Raw genomic sequence first — 27,938 nt, forward strand, 5'->3', positions numbered from 1 at the left:
CTGGTGGGCTGCAGTCCATGGGGTCCCAAAGAGTAGGATATGACTGAGTACTTTCACTTCACTTCCTTTGAGGAATATTAATTTTTGTGAGGTTCCCGTCTGTTAAATTTCTTGCTGAACATCTCAATTTTGTGGAGATTTGTTTCTCACACTTGTTAGGGGAATTCTGTTTGGATTTCGCCATTGGTTTTAGGGTAAATCTGAGATATAGTCTTTTCTCCTAATATACAGCCCAATGGAGTTTCAATGGACATTTCAAGGTGTTTGGGAAGCTCCTCTAACCTAGTGGAATTCTGAACTCTGACTTTCCTGCAGTGGGAAGCAGCTGAATTTTTTTACTAGCTTTTTCAGTTAATTCTTTCCACTGTGTTCTGTCCAGTTGCCCCCATGCAACAATTCCAGGAGCAACTGACTTAGTAAGATTTTGAAGTTCTCCTCTCCGTGTCTCCCTGCTTCCTTTGCTTTCTCTTTTTCTCTTCCAGATGAACTGTCAGTTCAAACCCCACCTTCAGGTGCCTCAAGCCAATAATAATGGAGCTTTCTTGGTTCTAATCCCCCAGTGCTCTGTGGCCTGGACAGTATCCTCCAGGAAAAAGCTGGATAAATAATATGCATGATTATAACAATATGTAGTTCTCTTCTTTCATGAGTTAAATCTCCTTTAGCATTTGTCTGATTTTGGTCACTCCCCAGTGCTTCAAATAATTTTTTCTACTTTCCTTTTTTGTGTTTTTATTATCTTTTTTTTTTTTTTGCTATTTTGTCCATAGTTTATTTTGCTATCTATGGGAGGGTTAATCTGATACACAGTACTCCACGGTTATTCCTGTCGTTCAGTCACTCAGTTCTGTCTGACTCTTTTGTGACCCCCCTGGACTGTAGCCCACCAACCTCCTCTGTGCATGGGATTTCCCAGGCAAGACTACTGGAGTGGGTTGCTATTCCCTACTCCCCTGTTACTAAAACAAAAACTCTTCATAGTACTGTGTATTTTTAAAAAAGTATTATTGCATCTGTATTGAATTGCATGTTTTGGAATCTTAAAAAGTATTTAGCCTTTTAAAAAGGCAGAAAAATGATAAAGTACTTAGAAAAGTACTTAGAAAAATGATAATGATACTTTAAATGATAAAGTATATATGAATTCTGCCATTCTCCTATGGTTCTGAAAACAGACCATTCCGTGGGTTTTCATTTCCTAATAATTTGTGAGCACTTTAAATTGAGTGCTGAAATCTCCCTGACAAGTAGACACACTGCTTCATGTCCCCTCCACACCCTGACCCCTGCCCCAACATGAATGTTGGAAAAAGGCTGATCTAGTATGAATTCTGGATCTGCCATTTATTATGTGAGCTCTCTGAACTTCCTTTCCTCCTCTGTAAACTGAAGTCAAGAATACTGATCTCATAGAGGTTAAGTAAATGGAGTAACTTATATAAAGTGCCCAGGACTTAGTAACTCTTCTATAAATGTTAGTTTCATGATTCATAAGGGAAACATTCCATTTCTCTGAAGTAAGACTCATTATTATACCAAAAATTCTTTGATTATTTTAAGCTAAAAATTGGATATCCCAAGCTGTTTGTGCAAAAATATTTTATCTTAGTTGTTATTTCCCCTTGGAAAATAGCCCCTGGATTCTGTTATCTTCTTCTGAAGAGTGTTGATTTTTGTGAAATTCCTGTTAAATTCTGGCTGAACATCTCAATTTGGTGATTTGTCTTTTACACTTATTAAGGGAAGTCTGTTTGGATTTTGCCATTGATTTTAGGATAAATCTGAGACACAGTCATTTAATGGCAAATGTTATTTGGTGGCAAATAACCCCACCAAGAGCCTAGAATAGAAGTAAAGAGAAACTAGTACTGGCTGCACACTGACCTCAGGCCGGTGGGTGATGAAGGTGAGTGAGCCTCGGTTAGGGCCAGTCTGGTGTTGCAGCCGGGGACCCACAGGTGAAGGCAAGAAACCCCCAATAAGGAGCTGAAATCTACTGGGATTAGTGGAAAGGGGCCTGGATGGGGTGAGGAGGCTTGACAGAATTCCGTCAAAGTGCCCAGGAAGGCTGGACTGATCTTGCCACAGAATCTTCATATTTTCTCAAGAAGATAGGAGGTAGGCATTCCAGCCCAAGGATGCTATGTGGGCCAAAGCTTGGAGCTTTAAGAGAGGTGTCTTGTCCCTTTGCGGGGAGGTGTGGTGGTGGGGGCAGGGGTTAGAGCTCAGAGTCTGGAAAGGTGGGAGGAGGCAGGGTCAATCAGGGCCTTAGGTGGTCCGGCCATCACTTCTGGGCTCAAACCAGTGTCCTGTCTAAGCAGAATAGTCCAGATAAAGATTGCTTCTTTAGGAGGAAGAGTGCGTAGACCCAGAGGAGGCTGGCCTGAAGGAGCAGGAAATGGTCAGGAGATACACCAGCTCTGGGGGGAGACACTGGGGTGGGAGGAGGGGCCATCCGGTGACTGCGTCCAGGATCGGCTGGACCACTTTGATGACTCACTGGAAGTGCGTCTGGAAGTTGATGACTCACCGGAAGTGCATCTGGAAGAAGTCTTGAGCAACTGAGATTTCTAGGTGGGGCGGTGATGTGGGGGTGATATGTTAACTGAAGCAGTGACAGGAGGGGCCCCAGGTCCTGTGAATTCTCTCCTCAGTCTCGTAGGTAATCATAACTGTGACCCCTTCAGAGGAGGACGCCAGTCTCTGCTGAGGGCAACTCACCTGAGATCACAAAGCAGTGGGTGGCCTGGCGCAGGGCCTGGTCCATTGTCTCTGGAGTTGATCCGAACCAGTGCAAACCAGAGCTTATTCTGGAAATTGCAATTCAAATAAAAAAGCCTGACTTGAAGCATTTGCCATTTCCTGAGTTGTAAATATTCCTCCCACCTAGGCCAATTTCAGACCACCAGCAAGATGTCACTGAACATGGAGTTGGGAAGGGCTGTGTGTAAGTCATTGTCATGAGTGGGTGAGCGGGTACTTGCCAGCTCATCCCTGACACTGACTCAGGTTTGCCTGGCACTGGGGCCCCTTCTTCCTTCACAGTGACAAACCAAACACCTCACAACTTCCCCAGTTTCTTGCATTTTCAGTCACTGGCCTTCACCCCAACCTCTCCAGGGTTTCTCTCTCCACAGATTGGTATAGCGAGTGGGTTACAGTGAAATACAAATTAGTGAGAAAAGCCACAGTTCCCCATTCTGTGCCCAGGCTCCCTTCCCTGAGATTTCAGGGCAGTGAATTCCTTGGAGCTGTATTTCAGGGCAAATCTCACACGGGGACTTTCTGCTGAGTCTGCAGAGGAAGCACTCCAGCCAGCACACATCATGTGTCTGGAGGGCTCAGAGGAACCACACTTGGCAGCTTTCCTGGATCAGAAGGACTGGATATCTGCTCATCATTCAGAACCCAACACAGCGGTTTCCTGTCCCAAGTAGGGATGGTGTTACTGGTGCCACAATCTGGAAGTGGATTCAATACGCACAGCAACCGTCTTCAGAGTTGTCCAAGCTACAACTTACGGACAATTCGTGTTCAGACAATCTGCAGTATTTTAGCACTGACCCTACTAACATTCATGTGTCACAGGTCCTCCCCCATTTTGTTTGCGAGTACTTTCCTTCTAACGTGGAACTGACTGCTGTAGAGGCGGAAGAAAGGCAAACACATCAAGCAAGGAATTAGGGCAAGAGGAACCCCGCGGATGGTGCCCTTCTGTGGGTGAGGAGGGGATGAGGATTTAGGTGAAACCAAGCAACTCTGTGACAAACTCATCTCCAAAGCAACTTGGGGGCAGCAAACCGCTGCAGTAGCCACTCTGCGGGAAGGGCGGTGTTAGGCCCTCAGCTGGGGGGCATGATGGTGGCTGGCACTGCAGGGACCCATCTAACAGGAAGTCACCAGGGGGTGAAATAGAAGTCGTGCATTCTCCCAGCTAGGGGACACCTGGCAGCCAAGCCCTGGGCCATGGGCAGGCACGAGGCCAGGCTGCCCCGTGACTCCCTGAACCTCAGGCCCCTCGCTGGGGCTGGAACAGGGCTTCCTGTCTTGCTGAGTTGCACAGCATATGCCTCACATCCTCCCCGGGACATGGCTCATGGTGGGCTGTGCTCACAATTTGCCTCAGAGAAACTGGCCCTGGTGAGCTTTTGCTGGCAGGCACACCCTTTTGGGAGAAGGAAAGGCTTGTCCCCAAATCTAATTTTAAAGAAGGCCTGTGAATCATAACCCAAACTGCTCATTACCCAGGGACTGCCTGGTGACTGACTCGGACCTTCAGCTCCAGCCAAGGAGAAGTCGGGAAGGCACGTGTTAACTGTGGTTTCCCCTGATCCCAAGAGCCTCTGGGAGACCTCCAGCTCACCCAGGAGCAACAGTGGTCTCAAGGTGCCTTTGTCTATCATGAGGTGCCCTTATCTTCCCTTCGTTGCTGCTCCTACTAACAAAGGATCGCTCACGGAAGCCCCCGGCCTTGAAATTCAGTCATGGGCTTTAGCTTCCAGGGAGCACAGAAGCCAAGTAACAATAAATTGCATTGTTTTATTGAGAAATGAAATGAAATATTTCCTGCCATATCAGCAAACAAAGATATCACAGTCATTGGTGATTCCAGCCCTCCAGTGTGAGCTGAAGGGCCCTAAGGGCACTTAGGAAGGAGAAGAATACTGGTATTCAGACTGCAGCCACTCCCAATGGTGAGCCCCAAGGGAGCTCAGGACGTGAAGAAACACCGGATACCAGCCCAGGAGAGCTGAGATGCTTATTAAAGGAACGATTTCAGTGAACCCAGATTCTTGCACCTTACAATACATAGAAAAGCACAAACTCCTTAACTTGGGATATCTAGTTTTCTTTAATTAACAATAATCTCTTGCTGTTCAGACTAGCTGCCCCTTTGTTGCAGAACTTCTCTATAAACTGGCTCCTCCCCTCACTTCTTCAGAGCCGTTCTCCCAGGGTCACTTGAGATCCTGTCTCCCGGGCTTGAAGTCCTAATAATTCCCATGGATTAAAACATAACTCTCAAGTTTTAGGTTGTGAATTTTTTAAGTCAACATGTATTTTATACATTGTTTAGTCACTCAGTTGTGTCCAACTCTTCTGCAACCCCATGGACTACAGGCCTGGCTCCTCTGACCATTAGACTCTCCAGGCAAGAATACTGGAGTGCGGTGCCATTTCCTTCTCCAGGGGATCTCCCAGCCAGGGATTGAACCCACATATCCTGTGTCTCCTGTATTGGCAGGCAAATTCTTTACCACTCAACCACCTGGGAAGCCCATATATTATATTAACTAAAATATATAATTTTATTTATATAGACCCTCAACACCTCCCTACAACATAGGTAAGGGGTCAGTGGTAAGACTGAAATTAATTCCCATTTGTGTTCAAATGTGCACTTTTCTCCCTGGAAAAATGCCCTTGCTTCTGGGCATGCCTACGCCCACCCCACTCAAAGTCTGGGAGGAGCCTCTTACCTTGAGCTGCCACTTCTGTATCTTGCTTTGATCTCATGGGACAAGTATCTGTGACCCGGGAGTGGAGATATGTACCTCATTCCCAAACAGCCCATCTACCTACATCTTGCTTCCCCTCACCCCTGAGTCATCAGTAAATCTTTCTGCCTTTTTTCTCACTTTGCAATGACTCAAGTTTTGCAGCAACAAAATTAGGTTTGTTGAATTTCTGTTTTCACGGGATGATGTAACCAAGACACAGGGTGCAATATTCCCACAGTATTTCTTGAAGGCCATTTAGTTGTTCAGGTTTATTTTTAAAAGGTTTTATTAAATGACTAGTAGGCACTAAATGTCAGTGTTGACCAAGTGAAATACCAAATGACTTAAATGTCAGAAGTGGCCAAATACTAAGGTCCCTAGAAGTGGATGACCTACTACTGGAAACCAATCTGATGATCTAAAGTATGAAAAGGGCTTTGTGCAAAAGGCTTCAACTATAGTGTTATCCAAGATGTAACAGGATGCTCGAGGTGGCCAACAGCAGGGAAATTCTCAACTCTAATAAGAGACATGAGGGCCTCTAAAGATAATTGTAGAGACAGTGTGTTTTAAGTGGGAGAGGGAGAGCAAGATGCCAAACAGTATGTATGCACACATTAAACTATAAAGAAAAACCCTAGAGAAATTTACCAAAATGGAATAGGATGGTGCAAAAGGAGGGTACTAAAGCCCATTCCTTTTCCTTCTCTACTTCCCAGTAAATCTATATTTGCATTGTGAAGACACTGTCATTTACAGTGGAGGAGACAGTCTTCATCTAAAACTCCAAATTGCTTCCTTCGCAACATGATCATTTGAATGTGCAGTTTTAGTTTTACATTTCTAGTTTGCAGAGGGCATTCTGAGCACATGAATGAGATTTCCCCTTTAGTTATGTAACAGGAAGTGTTTTCCTAGAGAAAGACCTGAACTTAATTTGGAATTAATAAATTTGAAGGTCATTTTGAGGTTTGGCTAGAAATGCTCTTTTCTGCAATGGGAATATGTCTATAGCACTGAGCTAGGCGTGTGTGGGGCTGGACTTGACACAGGGTGATGGGTTGGGGCAAATCAGCAAAAGGAAAGAGGAAGTGGCAGCTCAGAGGTGTCATCGACTGAACTGTGATGGGCTACTTAACAGAGAGAAATTCATTACGGATGCATCAGCTTTGTCTAAGCAGATTCCAGATCTGGCCTAATTTGCACCATTAAATGATTTAATCAATTTATTAAGTTTTTTCATTAGAAATCAATGGATAGCTATTACCATTTTAAAGGAAATGTAGCCAGGATATTCTTAAAGGAAAAAAATAACAACAACTTTGTTTTGGTTTACAGTAGTAAGAAAAGAAGACTCTCATAACTGGAATATAATGAGTGGTAAATTGAATGTTATTAAAAAAAAATCTGACAACAGGCACTTAAGTGGCTTAACTGAACAAGCCAACCTCAACTCTGGTTGGTCCTGTGTTTTCAGTGAACGTTTTACTCCCATCTCCTCCTCCACGTGGTTGTCATTGTTCAGTTGCTCAGTTGTGTTAGACTCTTGCAACCCCATGGACTGCAGCACACCGGGCTCCCCTGTCCTTCACTATCTCCCAGAGCTTGCTCAAACTCATGTCCATTGACTCAGTGATGCCATCCAATCATTTCATCCTCTGTTGCCCGCTTCTCCTCCTGCCTTCAATCTTTTCCAGCATCAGGGTCTTTTCCAATAAGTCAGCTCTTTGCATCAGGTGGTCAAAATATTGGAGCTTCAGTTTCAGCATCAGTCCTTCCAGTGACTATTCAGGGTTGATTTCCTTGAGGATTGACTGGTTTGATCTCTTTGGTTCCCAAGGGACTCTCAAGAGGCACCACAGTTCAAAAGCATCAATTCTTCACTGCTCAGCTTTCTTTATAATCCAACTCTCATATCCATACATGACTACTGGAAAAACCATAGCTTTGACTATATGTACCTTTGTCAGCAAAGTGATGTCTCTGCTTTTTAATATGCTGTCTAGGTTGGTTATAGCTTTTCTTCCAGGGAGCAAGCATCTTTTAATCTCATGGTTGCAGTCACCATTTGCAGTGATTTTGGAGCCCGAGAAAATAAAGTCTGTCACTGTTTCCCCATCTATTTACCATGAAGTGATAGGACTGGAAGAAAGTGAAAGGGAAAGTCACTCAGTCATGTCCAACTCTTTTCGACCCCACAGACTATACAGTCCATGGAATTCTCTAGGCTAGAATATTGGAGTGGGTAGCCTTTCCCTTCTCCAGGGGATCTTCTGAACCCAGGGATAAAACCCAAGTCTCCCACATTGCAGGAGGATTCTTAACCAGCTGAGCCACAAGGGAGGCCCAGGCCTGGATGCCATGCTCTGTTTTTTAAATGCTGAGTTTAAAACTGGCTTTTTCACTCTCGTCTTTCACCTTTATCAAGAGGCTTTTTAGTCCCTCTTCACTTTCTGCCATTAGGGTGGTGTCATCTGCATTTCTGAGGTTATTGATATTTCTCCCAGCAATCTTGATTCCAGCTTGAGCTTCATCCAGTCCAGCATTTCACATGATGTACTCTGCATGTAAGTTAAATAAGCATCTGCCTGCCAATGCAGGAGACACAGGTTCAATCCTTGGGTTGGAAAGATCCCAAGGAGAAGGAAATGGCAAGCACTCGATATGCTTGTCTGGGAAATTCCATGGACAGAGAAGCCTGGTGGGCTAGAGTCTACTGGGTCACAGAAGAGTTGGATACGACTTACCAACTAAACAACAACCTCCTCCACGTACACCTCTGTAAAAAACAAACAGAACCCTGAAACATAGCAACACTTCTACATAAAGTCACACAAAATGAGTTGATTTAATTTGTTCCTCTGCATGGCAACACTTATGTTTCATTGTATTTATAACAAGACTAAGCATATTTGGTGTGAGCTGGCCTTTTCCTTCAGTGGAACAGGGACATTCTTTGAGGACTGGGAAAGTACAGTGGGACCCCTCGAGGCAGCTGTGTGGAGCCACTTCATGAGACAGATCCCTTGCTGGCTCCCATCACTGTGGCAATAAGTTCCTTTGCAGCGGAGATTATAGCAGATCACACGCAGCAATGCAGTTGAAACCCCCCAGGGAGGGCTGGCACCTGCTTCCTGCCATGACAAGGAAGCATAAGGAGAGATCTTGGAAGTCTGGGACTGGGTGGAGCCCCTCAGCCACTGGCAATCCGTCCAGCGGGTAGGCAGTGCCCAAAGTGTCATCTTCCTGGAGGAAGGACTTGTAAGGCGAGAAAAGCTTCTGTAGACCCACCGTTCTCTTAACCTGACCACTATCCTCGGGAGGTGGTGTGGAGACCACATCTCGCTGGTACCCCATGGAAACACTGAGTAACACATGAAGGTGGCTGCAGACACCACCAGAGCCTCAGTGACCTTTCAAGTGCTGAGAACTGAGGTGAAACATGACTTGTCACTTAGCCTGGTCACACATCGTGACAAAGGTTGTGCTAGGAGGCATTAGCCAAGGCCCCCAGTCTGCTGTCTGCGCTGCATGTTTTGCTCTGCTCCACTTGCATCAGGATGCGGTTGGCCTTGTGAAACAGGATGTGGTCAGAGTGCTGGGCAGAAAGGAGGGGAAGGCTGACTTGCCCGCGGCTATCAGGAACTTGGCCACTGGGCTGATGGTGTCTGGGGCAGTGGGACACAGACCAGCTCCCGAGGGTCGTGGCTCCTTCTGTGTCTGGGCTCAGAAAGGGCCCTGGAGGGGAGTACCACCCAGCCCTTCTGCTCTCAGACTCTGAGAGTGATGGCACTTCCCTTGTGCCAAGAGGGCTGCCACATGGCCCACACTATGCGCCACGTGGCCTGTCTCCAGCCGAAGTCCTGCATGCTAAGATCTGTCGTGCACGTTCTCACGCTGGCTCAGAGAACAGTGCTGGGAACGCGATGGGGCCCTCCAAAAGTAACGAGCTGCACTGTCTGACCTGAGACAGGCTCTCCAGCCTCCACTCAGGCAGACCTCCCACATGGGCAGCCCACCCAGCCTGCTTTCCTCCAAACACAAGTCTGTAAGTCTGCTCATGGCAACAGAGGCTGACACAGATCCAAGCAAGCATGTGCCCTCCCTTATCCATTTCAGTGAAGTTTTAAAATGCTACCAAGTCAGCCTATTACACAATTCATCCCGCCTTCCGTACCAGAACCCCACACACCTGGTGGTTCTTGGCGGGAAGGGCCTGAAGGCTGGCTGGAGGAAGGAGGGGGGCTGTGCGTGTCTTTGCGCGTTGTGATTGCCCCTCTTCACCACTTTCACATATTATCCTTAATTTTTAACAGGAGTTATCTGGTTTGGGGTTTATGGGCCATTTCAGTTGAATTCTTCTCTGTATTTAAAGTTACACAGGCTAAGAGAAAGTCTAAAGTAACAAGCAAAACAGAGTTCTAACCAGAAAGCGTTCCAAGTTTAAGGGAAGGACTCATCTGTAGGTCATGAGTATGGGAGGCCGTGCAGTGGGCAGGCAGGATGGGGCTTCATCTGCCGAGAGGCGTGTGGGGTGGGCTCCGTGACTGGAGCACGGATGCAGGGCCGGGCAGCGTGGGGTACTGCAGGCTTCTGCAGACACAGGCCTGGTGTGCGTGGTCATCACCTAGGAGAGACCCAGGACTGCGGTCTAGGGAGACTATCCACCTGTGTCACATCCACACTGGGAGGGCCTGAAATGACACCAGGGTGGACACGGGGGAGTTTCAGGGTCTCCTGGAAGACGAGTCAGTGGTGAGGCAGGGAGAGTGCTCCAGGCAGAGGGAAAGCACAGGCGGATAGAGACTTGACGTCCTCATGAACGAAGAGTCTGTTCGGCTGGGTGGCACCCTGCGGGTCCTACAGAGTCTTCTTTCTGGGCAGCAGGGGGAACCAGAGCTGCTGATTTGGAGGGGTGCTTTAGGAAGAATGAGTGTCCAACTGGAGCATAAGCCCACAGGCCAGGGGTACCGAGTTCAGGCATGGCAATGCCAGGCGAGTGAAGGGCTCCAACGGCATCTCTGGAGCCAGAGTCTTGATGAAGAGAGGGCAGCCCTTCCATCATCAACACTGATGTCAGGAAGAGGAGCAGACGTGGGCAAGAATGAGATTAGGGAAGGAAGGGGCTGGTGTGAAAGGATCACTGGGACACCTGATGGCTACTGAGGCTCAACAAAGCAATTGCTCACGCTCTGTCCTATGGTTCCCTATTATGATAAACAGGAGAGAAGTTAACTGACTTTGTCATCAGGATGTATACTATGCTCTTCCTTACTGAAGAATAAAAACGTCTGTGCTTTTTTCCAAGGAAAAACTAACTACTCCCACAAAGTAAATGGCAATTAGGCTGAAGGACAGCAATTCCTACTGTGAGCACGATGTCATTATCCTGGATCTTCACTGTCATTACATGGTAAATACCTGTCCTGGGAGTGTAATTCACATCCACAAAGCTTGCTGCTTTGGCGTCAAAGATCTTACTTTGTTTGATTCTTAGATTATATGGCAACTGTGGGCAATTTATTCTGTAGCTAGATCCACCCTAAAATCCTGAGCACATTGATGCACACAGTACCAGCAAGTGGACACTTGTGAAAATGCAGATTCTAAGGGGCCTAGCAGGTTCACTAAGGGGCCCTGAAAGATACAATTGTATCAAGAAGCCAGAGGGGGCTTGGACCTGGTTTGAAGACCTTTGTTCTATAAAACACAGATTCAGCAAGTTCTTTAAGAAGAACAAACATAAGATGACGCATTCATTCCAGCAAAAAAAAAAAAAAAGAGGAAAGAGGCACTTGAAAGTTTCATTTCATTTCCAACTGCAGTGCACATAGATATTCCCTCAAATAACTTGAAAAACCTTATGAATCAGTGTTTAAGATTTTTACTCTCCAAATGTAATAAAATTCTTCAGCTAAAACAGGAGTACTGAGAACAAAATGGTTTTGCAAAGTACAATAGAAAAATATTGTCCACTGGTTTATTTTTCCAAATGAGCAATAGGCTATTTACAAATAAGCAGACCTCCAATGATGTATATTAAAACGACAAAACTATTACTGTTTGAAATCTAAATGAAAAAAAAATTTATTAAGGCACATTTGTTCTGTGAGTCTAAAACAAACTTTCTGGTGTAATGACAGATTCATTTCACTTTTGTCCCCAAAACACATGAGCACCAGGATTTATCAAAGAACACTCAATATTTAGTAAAACAGTAAGGAATATAAAAATTGAGGATAGGGAAGAGTTTTCAAAAAGAAATCTTTGGAGATCAGTTTACTGCAAATAAAATATACTAAACACTCCTTATACACATAAATACTAATAACTAACAGAACTTGGGAAATGGTAGAGCTCTAAACAACGGATATTAAATAAATTAAAGGTATTTCAGATACAAAGGATAGAACAAAACAGTAATTAAAAATGAGACACCCATCTCTGTCAACATAACACAGATAGGAGGAAGTGAACAAAATCGGATACATTTTCCCCTAATTCTTTCATTAGGGTTAGGTTTTGTTTATTTTGTTTAACCTTGCATACATTACATTTATGGCAATAATTCTTCTTTGCCGTTCTAAATATTAATATTTTATCTTTTAAAAAGAAGGGTCTGGAGAGGAGAAAGTGTCAGACTCTTCTTGAAATCTAATGCCAGGTCCGTCAGGCCACACTAATTGCAGTAAGAACAGCCATCTATCTTACTATGCTTTCCTGCTCCCCTTGTTTTGAAAAATGAGACAAGTTTTGGGGAAACAATCACCTTTGGAAAGCTCAAGGATGACGACATAGCTACTGTCACATTTCCTTATTTGACAACTGGAACATGAAATGGCTTTAAAAAAACTGTTGTAAAAAAGACAAAAGGTAGAATCTGTGCAAAGTTAACAGTCAAAACAAAACATTTATCAGAGTTACAGTGTTTTGTTACAATAATACTTTGCAGTAACGTTCATGTTTTCTGCCATAGGACTATAGCAAAGAGGTCTGAAAAAGAAATATTAAAAAAAAGTTTTGCTCCTCAGGTACATTTCAAGTCATAATTAAGCACGTCTGCTACATAATGTTTAGCAAGAAAATGTGTTCAAAAGGCAAACATGATCACATTTTTGTTTAAAAAGCTCAATCTTCAAGGAGTCCTTTGTAAGAAAACCATGTGTAAAATATATCCCCTTGTATGGACTTCAAAAACTGATCGTACAAAAAAATTTTTGAAAAATAAATTAATTAAAAATGTCCTTTCCAGCAAAGCTGGACATTAGGCTGTCCTCACTGAGCCATTATTATTGCTGCTTTTACTGTAATTTGGGTCATTTTTCTCTAGCCACATTTCAGCCAACTGACGTGTGGACCCATATGTTGACGCTTTGGACCCCAAGCACATTTTGTACTGTTTGGGATCAAGGTTGGGATCACAAAACACAGGGTGGTGGACATGGACTACTCCTACTTCTTGGCTCCTAAATGTCTTCAAACCTGCCTGGACAACCTTGTTGAAAAGGTCAACATCCTCAAGCCCCCAGCCTTGGATAGAAACATCAAAGCCGCCTACTCGGACGAGATCTCCCTTATAAATACAAGTGATGCCAAACCCATAGTTCCTCCAGAAGCCAGTTTTCTGAGTAAAGGCAAAATGGCTGTCACTGGGAACCTTCCCACTATAAACAATCTTTGGATCGTACTGGCTAAAGATGATTGGAAAATATATTTGTTGGCCCAGAACCGTATTTGCTCGACATCGCTGGAGAAATTCTGCAGTAAATACAAGGTCAACGTCACAAAAGAAGAGCAAAGATTCATTATTAAACTGGGATGATCCCACTTCTAGGGCCAGAGCTCTTGAAAATTCTCCAGACACAGGCAAAATCTGCATGTCAGCTTTAGGGTACTTAATGCGGTAGTCTCTCATGAGTTCAACCTGCTTGGCCTTGTCGGGGTTGGAGTCAGAATTGAAGAGCAGAACAACGAGCTTGACGTTCTGATTCGGAATGAGGCACGTCTTCTCAAAGTTCCCCATAAATCTCACAAACATGTCAAACCGTCCAGACAAAGGAATCAATATATTGATCTTTTTCTCTTTGGGTTCTTTGTGCTCATTCTTGGACCCAGGAAGCTGAAAGGGAACAAGCTTCTTCAGGGAATTTGAGAGAAAGGACAAGGATCCGGATTCTTGGTTGATTTTGTTGGCCAATTCCTCTGCGTCCAGCTCCTCGTGCTCCACAAACTGGATCTTGCTGAAGGTCTGCTGTAAATACGCATGCCTCCGCACAGGGACCGTCATCTTCTTCCCTTTGTGCTTTCTGTACAGAAGCAGCAAGTCCAGAATGTACTCAGCCCCATACACGGGGTTCACTCGGCGATAGCCGTACTGTATCTCCTTAAAATCAATTATGCGCCCTCTGGTCTTGGCGTTGGCATTGATCATCTCCATGACCTGCATGACAATGTCATCCAAGGCCTCGCGCTGCGCAGAGTCCATCCCTCTTCGAGGGGGCTGGCTGTCAGCGGCTGAATACAAGTATTTCCCAGTCAGAAACTCCCATTCCAGAATCTCTTCTCGTTGGCGAGGCTGGAACCTCATGAAGGAAGGAGGGATTCCCAGCTGCAGGTCTTCTTTATGAACCTCGGTGTTGCTGTATTTGCTCATCAGGACAATCTCGCGGTGCAGCTGGATGGTGCGGTGGCGAAGCTCAGCGATCTTGCGGCTGAGCATGTAGCTGTGAAGCCTGTACTGGTAGGGTGGGTTTTTGTTCGGGTGCAGGGTGATGGCGCGGTGAATTTTACTGTTATGGAGATCCCTAATGTACCCCTTCTTGTTCTGTTCATAGTTCTCATAAAAAAGCTGCTGCATCTGTGAAGAAATAAGTAAGATTTCTATTAGTAATATGTGGGTGAGTGTCCCCCCTCTTGTACTTCCTTATATATCTGCATACTCTATTACAAATCTTTCTAAATGAGTCAGAGCATACCTAAGATTCTAGGTAAAGCTTGAAATACAGCAGTCCAGTGATAGTAGAGTAACTGTAAACTGCTTATAGAAACAAGACTTCATCAATAATCAAGTTGGTCAATACAATTCTGTAGGCAAATAGAACTATGAAAAAAAGTTTTCCCATAAAGTAAAAGTATAATCTTGAGCTCACAGTGCACCAACTCAGCATACCTGGAAGAGAATGCCACCTTTAGCGCCCAACAAACCTGGGAAGGGGACTGGAGAGCCAAGGTCCCCTCCCTGAAGACTGGCACCCACAAGGAGCTGCCGTCTAAACAGGAATAAACCGTTATCAGTGGGGTGAAAAGGAGAACTCCAGGAGAATGAGCCGAACACAGACAAATGCTGCTTCCAGGGAGCTGAGCAAAAAGAAAACCATCCAGCCACACGCAGAAAGAGGCCTGCCACTTGGCAGGGCACGCTGTAGGTAAAATCAAGGGTCAGCAAGGTTGCCAGGACCACACTCTGAGAGTCCCTTAACCATCTGTGTGTTCCTAGGCAGGCAGGAGAGGGCCTGCTCGCTAGCCACCAGCTCTCAAGCGCCAGGGCAGAGCTGAAGGGCAGGCAAGGCAAGGGGGTTCATCACCCCATTCGCTCTCCCTGTCTTAGGACACTGGTTGGGCAAACAAAAGTTTGAGGTCCTTCAGCCAAAACAGGGTCTGTTGCCTCAAGCTAGATAGGGAATATGCTTAATTATCCAGTACAGTCACGCAACAGAATGATGACCTCTATAAGAATGAAGAATTTAAAAATTTGCAAAAAATGTTTTAGTAAAAATAAGGTTTACAGCTGGTATCTGATAACCTAGTCTTTGTTTCATTTGTGGCTCAACTTTGTCTTTCTGAACACGTTAGTAAAAACTAACTCTTGACAAGGGTACATGGATTTGGATCAAGTAGTTTATTTGCCTCTGGGCAGTCATATTTTTGACTTTTTTTTTTCCTCGAGCCACTAAAGTTGTAATAATAGAAAAATACAGATTAATATTTTTACACCACATTTTCTTTTTCTATACAATTACCATAGGCTACAATAAATGAAGCCAGTAAGAGCAAAAAGAAGAGAAATGCTTTCAAAGAATGGCTTAAGTAGAAAAATAAAAAGGCACACATGTAATGCTACTGGTGGTGAGCAGGGGCTGTGAGCACACCCACTGGCTCAATCCCTGGAGCCGTGAGTCTGCTGAACACTGACCACCTACGTCCTGTCCTTGGAAGAGCAAGCCAGCCTGGAACTCATCATTTCCGACTTTGCTCTCCAAATCATCTATAATCAACATACAAGGCACGTGTGCACATGGAATTATCCACTGAAATAATTTCCAAGTGTTACAGTTAGGTGGAACAGGTAGTCAAGCAAAAAAAAAAAGAAAGAAAGAAAGAAAAGAAAAGGAAGCAGAGAGAGTGTCTCTACCGTTGGAGAGAGCACCACCCTTCTCTCGGCAGCAGGCACGTGGGGTGCTCACCCACCTGTGTGCAAGTGCCCACTCACTGTTACTCTTAGCACAAACAGCACTTAACTCCTTAAAACACCCCACTTAGTAAATGACCTGATTTGCTGAGAGGGCCTTCAGTAACTGATGCGTGAATTCCTCCAGCCCCGGACGGACAGGCCACAGGATGGTAAATAAGAAAAGTGAAAAGGCTTGGATGATGGTCGTAAGGACCGTAGGAATTTACCTTTCTTTTAAGTTCACTCTTTAGACAGGTCACAACAAAAAACTTTAATGGAATTCCTATCGAAAGTATTTTCACCATTCATTTTCTAGCTGGGCTGATTTCTGGGGAAGAAGTACCTGGCTCCAAGGTGACAAGTGAGTGTCCTCTGAGGATTCAAAACCACGAAGAAACACTGGGGAAAACCCTTTGCAGATGCTAAAGATATGAAACAAATACCTTCAATACCATCATTTCCTTCTTCTGACCCTAACCCCTATATACCCCAACAACTTGAGGTCATTCTTCCAGTTTTAACAAACTCAGCCTTTACAACATCCATCAAATTAGCTAGGCAAGCCACCTGACCCCGCTTTCTCCTCCTGAAGACTCTACTGTGTGAGAAGAGTCACTCAAAGGTCAGCAACATCCTCATCAGAGCAAAGAACTCGGCAAAACCCAATGCTCTGAGGTCAGGGAAAAGTACAATCACCACTGTAAGCCATATGATGGAAGGTTTCCTAACGATTTTGGCAGAGTTTAAATATCTGTTATAATTACAAATTATTTCCATTTTGTCTGCTTATAACTTTCAAAGTTTTGAAAATGAGCGCGAAGAACCACGACTGTTTTGGAAAGGTCCCTTTTACATCTTCAAGAATACAGACACAGCCAGCCATCAGCCTGGCCGTAAATGCTGCTTTCCAACTCTGAAGATGCTCTGAAGCAGGCAGGCTCCTTCCTCGCCCTGTGCTGCCAATTCCGTCTGCACAGGCGTCTCAACTTTGCTCTGCTCCCAGCCTGCTGGCTGATGTCTCCGTCTCCCAATGGGTCTCCTTGCAGAATTCTGTTCTTTCCTCAATTCTGCACAGTACCAAAACCAGTCTTCTTAAAATATATATCAGAGGCTTAAGGCTAAAATATGCGTGGTAGAACCCACATGAGTCTCCTTCCCAAATGCTCTTAAAAGAGAATAAAGAAATGCAAAAAGAATAAACTCGTAAGGACCAAGAGAATGGGGTCACAGACACAGACACAGTAGACAGGAAATGTCCCCAAATTCTTAGAAAATGGAGCATGAAGGAAGTTGAAACCAAACAGACTGCTCTGAAGAGTGAGCCAATTTATTTAATCCTGAGAACCCCTGGGAAAAGATACTGGTGTTGCAAAAGCTAGTGGGTTGGGGAGCTCCAGGGCTGAACACAGGGAGAGTGGAGGAGCTGGGAATATGAAGCAGGGAGAGTGGAGGTGCTGGGAATATGAAGCAGGGAGAGTGGAGGAACTGGGAATAGGGAGCAGGGCGAGCCCCACGGCTCCTCCCACAGAACATCTCAGGAGCCGAGGGAGGCCATTGGTAGGAGACGCCCAACATCTTTAGAAACACGCTCCCAGTCACTCTGCCATTTAGACGATGGGTCTTTTGCCAGAATTCATGTAGGTTGCCTGTCGACTGTTGCAACTAAACTAGCACTGTGAGTAGCAAATACTGGCGGTTTCTTAATGCAGAAATCATTCACAGTAGTTATTCCTGAATGTCCCTGTTTATAGGTTATCTTTCTTTATTCCTCTGGGGTTACTTCACTGATAAGCACATAAGCCTTAAGTTCAATCTCTCCAAAAATGAAATGTGAACACCTGCGTAGAGGTGAGTTCAAAGCTGACAACAGGGGGAAGTGAAGTGAAGTTGCTCAGTCGTGTCCAACTCTTTGGCACCCCATGAACTGTAGCTTGCCAGGGTCCTCTGTCCATGGAATTCTCTAGGCAAGAATACTGGAGTGGGTATCTGTTTCCTTCTCCAGGGGATCTTTCCAACCCAGGGATCGAACCCAGGTCTCCCACATTGCAGGCAGATTCTTTACCATCTGAACTACCAGGGAGACAGCAAAGATACTGGTTTTTAAAAAAATCTTGCCTACAGAGATTCCACTTAGTTTTTCAATGCTTCAGTCTCAAGTGACAATCAACAGCAAAGACCATCAGGCAACTGGAGAGGGTTCCAATGGGAAAGATGGAGACAAAGAAACAAAAAGCTTGGTGAAAACGCAAACAGTGAAATGACAAGAAAAACTCTACAACCAAAACAAAAACTACCAGGTATTCAAAGAGAAGCTACTGTCTCTGTGCAACAAAAATAGAATACTATAAAAAAGAACAACCAGAAAACAAATAAGCTCTTGAAATTAAAATAAAATAGCAAAACAAAAAGAATAGAGTTCAAAGATAAAACTGAAGAATACACCAGAAAATAGAGAAACAAAAACAAAACACAGGAGAGAAACATATTCATTCTAGAAAGAGAAAGCACATGGGGAAGAAAATACCAAAAAAGGGTCTAAAATGAAAGTGTTCAGATGCCTGGATTGAATCCTAAGTGCCCAGAACAGAGTACAGACTGGGAATGCTACAGGTAAAACTATTAGAGGAGAAAAAAGGCTGCATATAAATAATTCAGAAACTGGAGTGGCACTAAACATACACAAAACTAAAGAATACCGCCTTCAAAAGTGGGAAGAGTGAAAATTATTTCTTCATATACAAGTGTCTTCCCAACCAAACTATCCATCAAGTAAGAGGGAAGAAACAGTTTCAGGTACTCAACAACCCCAATTTCACCCTGCATCCATTCTTTCCCAGGAAGCTCCTAGAGGAAGTGCCCATCCAGAATACGGGGATAAGTCTGGAAAGATGACACAGGATCCAGGAAGCAAGGGGAAAACACAGAAGGAAGAAGAGAGCCCAGAATGACAGTGCCAGGAAGTCCGCCCAGAACAGTACTGTGGATTGCAGGTTTGTGTCCCCCAGACTCGTGAGTCGGGAGGGAGGGCCTCTGGAAGGTGCCTGAGCTTAGACAGGCCGTGAGAGTAGGGCCCCCAGTGAGACAGGGGACCTCACTCACAAGGGGACGGAGTACCAGGAGAGGACACAGCAGGAAGGCGGCTGTGTGCAAACCCCCTAGACAGTCCTACCGAACCCACAATGCTGACACTCGGATCCTGGACTTCCAGCCTCCAGAACTGTGAAAACTGCTGCTGTTTAAGCCACCCAGTCTACAGAATTTTTGTTCTAGCAGCTGGAACAGACTAGACAAAGAGCTCTGCAGCAGGCTGAGGGTACCAGTGCATACGGAAAACGGCACAGACGGCTCACTGCTTGCATCTCCAGAGTCCAGCTCGGTGCTTGACACACTGCAAGATACTCAACTTGAATTAATGATTAACAGTGGTCCTGAAGCATAGCAAGTATCAAGAAACTGAACGACCACAGCTGATGCGGATAGACACAATACAATATAGCTGTGCTCCACTGACCAGGATACACTCCAAAACGTAAAAATCAGCAGCGTGTCTTGAAAGAGAATACATACCATCAAAGGATATAGCTGTCATTTGGTTTTCACTCCCCAGACACCAGTATACTACTGTGAGTTTTATTCTTGGCTATCAAAACCCTGCATGAGGAGAGCAAGGCCCATCAGGAATCCTCTGTGAAAGCAGGTCTTCACGTGTGACTGGTAATTCTTAGACTCAATATGACATCATGTTTCCAAACACTTTCAGGGAAACATTTCTCAGAATGTTTCAGAAGCGGTCCATGGCCATTACTTTCATAGTGACTGAAGTAGAGACCAGCTTTACCTGAAACGCGGAGTTTCAGGGTGCTGAAGGAATAAATACAGAGAAGAGAAAATGACTGACCAGCAGGCTTCTGATCCCCTGGAACTGTTGCAGACTGAGAATTTCAAGCTGTAGTAAAGCTGCTGGCTAAAGTTTGGCTGAAAGAAATGTTGTATTATATTCCTTCTTTCTTTTACTGAGAAGAAATCTGTTGCAAGACAGAACTGTGTATGCACATTTGTGCGTGCATGTGTGTGTTTAGTGGAGGAAGCACTTATTTTATAACAAAGGTCAAATCTATACCTACACTAGCTAGTGCCTCCCCTCCTCAATTCGCTCCAAGCGACTGACTTAGCCCACTAACACTGCCACAAGACAAATGTTTTAGACAAAGAAGCCGCTCACTTGGCACACAGGATGGAGTAACGTACCTGCTAGGATCCTAAGAAAAGTCTAAATAAATGCCAGTGAAACAGCTCCGTTTCTAAAAGGGCAAATGCAGGTGCAAGTACTTCACAGAGAAGTAGACACAGTGTAACAGGTGAGCATGGGCAGCTCCGCAGAAGGGTGTTAATGGCAATATTCAGACCCTGCCTGAATTGGCTGCCCTTGGCACCTCATGGTCATTTAGCACATCTAGCAATCTCCCTCAACTTCTATACAAAGCCTTATACCGTGCAGAGGCAAGAAATCATTTTCTTCTCACCCTCAATGTGGCACAATGGGAGAGGAGGGAAAATTCAGATTTCAGGGAAACTTTTGAAGAGAGAAATACATACAACAAATGAACTTCCAAATTAAGAACAGAAAAATAAAGCATAATTCCAAGTAAAGATGTCAGTGAGATATGAAGGCCAGGTTAGGGAAGAAGGCTCGAGAATGCTCTGTGACTTGAACCTGAAAAGGAGGCGGGGGCTGGAGGGAGGTCCTGGAGAAGCAGCCCGTGCTTAGACATGGCCCTCCTACCCCACCTGCCCAGGCCTGCAGGGCGGCCCTGGTGGGGGGGAGCGGTCAGGGCCCCCCGCATTTACCCCCCAGCACTCCACCCCTCGTCGCCCTGTCCACGGCTCGCCCGAGCCCACCTCAGCACTCGGAGGTCTCATTTCTGCCTTTGTAGTAGTTCAGGCTGCATTTGATTTTGGAATCTCTGGCAAAGCTCTCCTCAAGCTATCTTTGTTTTTACCTTGACTAGTTCTCTGCTGTTATTCAGGTTTTTCCTACCTTTTACTTTTCTCTGAAGCTGTCCGGTTGCATTAAGAAGGCATGTTGTGGGTGGGATGAAATTAAACCATTTTGCTCTTAGGCACTTGAATGAGAAATAACTGCATCGTTAAGCTGACCATCTATATCACTATCCGTTGTCCCTCTTTCCCTCATACGATAGCTAATTCCACTGCTTACTACAACGTTCCCCATTAAGCAGGTGAAATGCAGGTAAGATTTAATTTCTGAACTCCAGAGAATTTTCTGGATTCAACAGGAACGAAGTTTTCAGTCTCTTAGAGGAATAACCGTATCATTAAGAAAACTTGGCAATTTTCTAATAACAGAAATAAAACTATCATTTCTCTTAAAGAAAATTTAGAATATAACGACAAAGTATAAAGGTTAAAAAAATAAGACTACATACTGACACTTACTGCTTTTATGCTACCAATAAGACCTCAGACAAGTCATTTGAATTTCTTGGGCCTCAAGTTTTCTCATTTATAAAATGATTGTACAGAGGTTCCTTCAAAGTGAAGAATTCTAAGCTCTTATGTGCTAACTGTAGAACCAGTCCCATAGTCATGCCCTGATGTTCTTCAACCCATCCATCCTGATATGGTTGAAGGTGTAACATCAGGATGTTATAGGATTCTACCTTTACCATATCAAACTGTATTAAAGGGTAACAACACATCCCAAGGAACTGTTTCCATCTCATAAAAACAAACCTCCAATTATGTTATAAATGAAAAGAGTTAAGAACATGAGACTCATAATAGTTCATTTTAGTAACACTAGAGGTAACAAATATCCAAGTTTTTGGTAATAAAGAATATGTATTTTGCATAGTACCAAATTTAGAGCAAGGATTTATTATTAACAAGTACACATTCTTTGGAAAGATATTATAAAAAGCAAAGCTGAAAAGCACTGCAGAAGAAAACACAAATAAATGCATATAGGTTATCTAATAATCACAAGGAATACCTTGTTGAAAACTCTCTAAAGGCTTTTCAAGATGGAGTACCACTGAAGGTTTGAAGTTAATTTCCAGTGTCCATAAAACAGCCCTTAATCTTTGATCTAAAAAGCAGCCCCATAATCTTGGATTCCAGAAAATCTATCTCTTTTCTGGGAGATGTTTCAAGACTCTGAGTCATTCTATTGTAAATCTGAAAGGGGTTAATAAATAGCAAGGTCACTCTATTCCCAGAACTTCTAACCAGCTGGGAATAACTATCAACTACCCATGCCTAATCTTTAGTTAACAAATACTTCAATGGTCTTCATTAGCAAATGTCCTTCTTGTCCTCTGCAATGAACATCAACATTCTCATTAAGTCAAGACTCTTCCCATTAACTGTTTACATTAATGTCATCATTAAGTACTCAGCAATATCAACAGATTATCACTGCTCCAGATGGACAGCTATTTCTAACTGTGATTTATGCAGTGTTTTAATTCACTGCACAGAATTCTTCTTACCCTTTTGTCCTAAGAACTGATTTAAAGAAAATATGGATTGTGTAAATGTCAGGAGACCATAACTAGGGGTAGTTTCAAAATAACTATATTCACAAGTTTTAAATACTTAAAATAACAATGTCATAAACCTGCAGGTAGGGTTTCCAGAAAGTTTATTGCCTGAAGCAGGATCTTCTGAGATGAAAGAGGAAATCTGTTGATTATCAGGTCAAGATCACTGATACAAACTGGGCCTGTTCCCAGCTCTCAACACATATGGTTACTCTACATGTCCCTATTAGGTCTCTTCTAATTAGTTTTGTGTAGGCTTTGCCAATTTTCATCCAATTAAGTTCAAGGATTAGGTGCTTAGTGTTTTAAAGACTCTATTCAAGAAAGTAAGTTTTCCATGGGAATTAAGCTGGGTCTTTAATGGTAAAAAAAAAAAAAAAAAAAGAACTATATGCGTGTCTTGAATGGTTAGTGTTAAATTTTGAAATCTAAAAACAACCTTTTAAAAAAGCCTGACACATTTCAAAATAATTGAGAATTAATCTTGGCAAAGTAAAGGAAAACTGTTGGTAGTAATTTAGGACTTCTACATCAGACAATAAAAGTATATGCAGAACTATCTTTAAATGACCAAAGTCTTATGCAAATACAGCACCAAATACTTGACTGAACATTCACATTAAAGGCATTGTACCATGCAGGGAAAATTCACAAGGCCACGTATAAAGACAGGATATGCAAGCACATGTACACACAAACACACCCGGCCACATACAAAGTGTCACGTGAGTGTATGTTCCTCGGTCCTTTGTCTCGTCACAACAAAGATTTGGAGCGACGGACATTAAAGCCCTCAGCGCATCACAGCTCTTGGGTCTTGGACAAACCGTGCTACAGCTCTTAAGCAAATCAGTATTACAGCTCTATTTTATTTAGAAGATAGCAGGAGAGAGAGAGAGAGAGAGTGAGCACGCACACGCATGGGGGAGAGAGAGTCCCTGAGAAAATGCTTTGGCTCCTCCTTTTATGTTTTTTCCTCCACCTGGGCCTGCCCTATGCAAATTGGGCTTAGCCAGGAGTGCTGTTTGTTCTGCTCGAAGTCTTCACTCTGGTCCTCGGACCTTCCTTTGACCTTCCTTGTCTTTTAGCCACCGCCATTTTGGACTCCTTTTCCCTATTCTACCTACCTAACAAAAGGATGCGTGAGCATGTGTACACACACACATACACACACACACACACACTCTCGCTCTCTCTGATATGCAACCGAGCCCAGCACTGAATAGCCTGACACAGGACACCAGTGAGGGGCTCCCTCTGAAACTCGGCTCACAGCAGGTACTTGGGTCCAGCCCCCACTGGCCTCTGCTGATCCATCACTCTCAGAACCGGAAAGAAGCTCCAGTCAACAAGCGACACACAGCTCTCACACCTGACCAAAAGTCTTTGTGACAAACTGAGTTAAGCTGTGGTCTAGATCACCAAAAAACAAAGCAGAACAAAAATAAAACTAAGCAAGAGGGAGTCAGGAGAGCAGGATATATAGGAATATAGCCCTGTGAGGCCAGATTTTTAAAGAGAAGCTAGAAATCTGACTGTTTTGTGTAGAATCTTCTACCTTTTAAATCTCAGCAACCATTTCAAACGAGAAAAAGAAACACAGGCCAAAATAAGCCTGTGGGTCAAATATGGCCTATAAGTTCATCTCCTTCTAGGATTTTTTAAAAGTCTATTCCTGATTTGTTATGGAATCTCATTCTGTCTAAAGATATTTTGTACCATTAATATTTTATTTTAAAATGTTTTATTTATTTTAAAGCTGAATTTGTTACAGTATCACTTTTGGACACAAGACACCTGGAGTCTTAGCTCTCTGAAGAGGGATCGAACCTGCACCTGCTGTGTTGGAAGGCAAAGTCTTATTAACCACTGGACTGCCAGGTAAGTCCCTGTACCATTTAACTTTCCACGTTTATCAAGCAGTATCTCACCAAAGCCCACCCCGTAAAGATTCAAGCGGCCTTTAAATTATGAAGGACTATGAATGACGAGAGCTGCAGTCACGAGATAAGGCCATCAGGTGAAGGCAGCAAGCAAACTGGGGGAGGGGGCAGTGGGGAAAGCACAGCTCGATTACCCTGCATTTATGAGACCCTGAACGTCTCATAAAGCACAGCAACCACTTTAGAACCAATGGTGTGTATTACAGATTTGTTTCACACATTAAAGTCAGTATTTTAGCCAAGTACACAGCGCTGAGGAATATGCACTTGAATTAGTGGATCAATAGTGGGCTTGGGATACTCAGGTTTAATGAACTCTGTGGGGTTAAAACAGAGTTTAAGTCTGTGTTAAGACTCAGACTGTGTTAAGTCTGAGAAGGGATTCTCAATGCACAACTATCACACAAACCCTTGAATTCTTAAAGTTTTCTTTCACAAAAGATTATAAGAAAAACTTTGTTGGAAGACATTTTGGCAATTTCTTATAAAACTAAATGTATTCTTACTGTATGATCTAACAATTGCACTTCTTGGTATTTACCAAACTGAACTGAAAACTTGTATCCACAAAAAAACCTGCACATGGATGATCATAACTGCCAAATCCTGCAATCAGCCAAGATGTCCTTCAGAGTGTGTTAGGTGCTCAGTTGTGTCCGATTTCTTGCGACCCCATGGACTGTAGCCCTCCAGGCTCCTCTGTCCACAGAATTCTCCAGGCAAGAATACTGGAAAGTGAAAGGAAAAGTCGCTGTGTCCGACTCTTTGCGACCCCACGGACTATACAGTCTATGGAATTCTCCAGGCCAGAATACCGGAGTGGGTAGTCTTTCCTTTCTCCAGGGGATCTTCCCAATCCAGGGATTGAACCCAGGTCTCCCACATGGCAGGTGGATTCTTTACCACCTGGGCCACAAGGGAAGCCCAAGAATACTGGAGTGGGTTGCTATTCTCTTCTCCAATGTCCTTCAGTAGGTGAATGGATAAATTGTGATACATCCAGAAAATGGAATACTATTCAGAACTAAAAAGAAATGGTTATAAAGCCATGAAAAAACATGGAAGAACTGTAAGTGCATACTATTAAGTGAAAGAAGCCAACCTGAAAAAGCTACATACTATTGCAATATCAACTGTATCACATTCTGGAAAAGGCAAAACTAGGAGCAATAAAAAGACCAGTGTTGTTAGCGGGTAGGCGAGGGATGACCAGGTGAGGCACAGGGGATTTCCAGGGCGGGGAAACGAATCTGCATGGTACTACAGTGGGGGCCACGGGGCATCACGCACTTGTCAGAACCCAGGGAGTGTTCAACACCAAGACGGAACCTAAGGTGGACTATGGACTCTGGATAATTATGATGCAGGTTCACAGATTATAATAAATGTACCACTTGGTGAGGGATGTTGATAATGCGGTGGCTATGTGTGGTGGGGTGGGAGGGCTGGGGTATATGGAACTTGGTACATTTTGCTTTGAAACTAAAACTACAAAAAATGGAGCTTATTACTTAAAACAAAAAAACAAAAAATACAGGCCACCCACTAGGGAAAAAAGTCCTCAAAATATTTATGTTAATTAAGACAGATTCTAGGGGAAAATAGTAAATCTTTTTTCTCTGGATTGTTATTTATGATCAGTTCTTTCACCCTTCCTTTGTTCATCCATCCACTCACTGCTCTAGACAAAACAAACCATTTAGATAAATACATAAAATACTTTAAATTTCAGACGCTTTGTGAAAAGAGGTAAGTGAAAATAAAAATGCAAGTGATTTACTATCACAATGGATATAATCTTTTGTCCTTTACGACAGTAATCCAAACTAAAAAGCCTTATAGAAAGAGAAGAAATAGTTTGAGCATCTGACCATCTACTATGAGACATCATGCTTCTCTCCCTTTGATTCTCTCCACAAATGCACACATTCTTCACAACTTTAAACCCTTTGAGGGAAAACCTGTTTTTATTCATAAGCCATTGCCCCATCAGCACTTGCTGAATAAATGAACATCATTTCTCACACCACACAAATGAGGACAGAAAGCTGAATCACTTAACAGTAAGTGGCTCCAGACAATATTTAAACATAACAAGGAAAAAGCAGCACCAGCTTAGAAATCATTGGAAGGACTGATGCTGAAGCTGAAGCTCCAATACTCTGGCCACCTGATGTGAAGAACTGACTCACTGGAAAAGACCCTGATGCTGGGAAAGACTGAAGGGGATGGCCGAGGATGAGATGGTTGGATGGCATCACTGACTCGGTGGGCGTGAGTCTGAGCAAGCTTTGGGAGTTGCTGATGGACAGGGAGGCCTGGCGTGCTGCAGTCCATGGGGTTGCAAAGAGTCGGACACAACTGAGCAACCGATAACTGAATTGAACTGATCACATCATACCAGTTGGATAAATGCTGGAGATGATGCAGAGACAAGGGAATCGTCCTATAACCATTAGTGGGAATGTAAACCGGTGCAGCCACTATGGAGAATAACATGGGGGTTCCTCAAAAAACTAAAAGTAGAACCACCAAATGAATCAGCAATCCCACTCCTTGCCATATATCCAAAGAAAACTCTAATTGAAAATGATACATGTGCCTCAAGTTCATGGCAGCACTGTTTACAATAGCCAAGACATGTAAGCAACCCAGATGTCTATTAACCGATGAGTGGATAAAGAAGATGTCATATGTGCGCACACACACACAATGGAATATGACTCAATTGCCAAAACTAGAGATTATCATACTAAGTAAAGTCAGAGAAAGACAAATATCATATGTGAAATCTAAGGTATGATACAAATGAGCTCATTTACAAAACAGAAACAGCCTCACAGAAAACAAACCTATGGGTATAAAGGGGAAAGTGTGGCGGGGGTGGGGGTGGCATAAATTAGGAGTTTGAGATTGGTAGATACAAAGTATTATATACAAAATAAACAACAAAGTACCTACTGTACAGTGCAGGGAACTCTACTCAGTATCATGTCATAACCTATACTGTAAAAGATGAAAAAGAAAATACATATACACACATACACACACACACATTATGTATATAAACACACAACTGAATCACTCCACTCTATACCAAAAACTAAGACTACATTGTGAAATCAACTATATTTTAATAACATAAATTCCAAGACAACCTACCTCCCTCATACAACCATTCAACGGGACTGTTATTAGAAGTTACCCGTGAGAACGCAGGTCTTTTCCTCCAAAGGGTTCTTCAAGGGTACTGGACTTTGTAACAAAGGCTTCTCACCTCGAACCCAGAAAGGCAGGCAGGCATTAGTAAGCAGCACCTCTGGGAGGGTCTGTGCAGCACTCAGCATGGGCTCACGTGTGAGGCCGTGGGGGTCCTGCTGCCCCACGCATCTCACACACGGGTGGGGGATGTCGGGGGTGTGTGCAGACCATCATCAGCTACCCAGGGACCCCAGGGGCGGGGTGGGCCCTGCTCTCGGGG

The 27,938-nt window shown here is 43.8% G+C and overlaps 1 protein-coding gene across 4 annotated transcripts in view; it reads right to left on the bottom strand.

Annotated features, from left to right (window-relative positions):
• Positions 1-11,369: 11,369 nt before the first annotated feature.
• The window catches only part of CHSY1 (chondroitin sulfate synthase 1), an 89,941-nt gene continuing 73,372 nt past the window's right edge, over positions 11,370-27,938 (bottom strand). For all 4 annotated transcript variants that reach the window (XM_086364898.1, XM_086364901.1, XM_086364900.1 and 1 more), the window contains exon 3: positions 11,370-14,358. In XM_086364898.1, coding sequence (XP_086221024.1) covers positions 12,766-14,358 — 1,593 coding nt within the window. In that variant the 3' untranslated portion in view covers positions 11,370-12,765. The remainder of the gene's footprint in view (positions 14,359-27,938) is intronic.

Source organism: Bos grunniens, chromosome 21 (genome assembly GCF_055505025.1).
Source record: "Bos grunniens cultivar Pamir isolate PY7600 chromosome 21, Bosgru_T2T1.0, whole genome shotgun sequence".
NCBI classification, from domain to species: domain Eukaryota; kingdom Metazoa; phylum Chordata; class Mammalia; order Artiodactyla; family Bovidae; genus Bos; species Bos grunniens.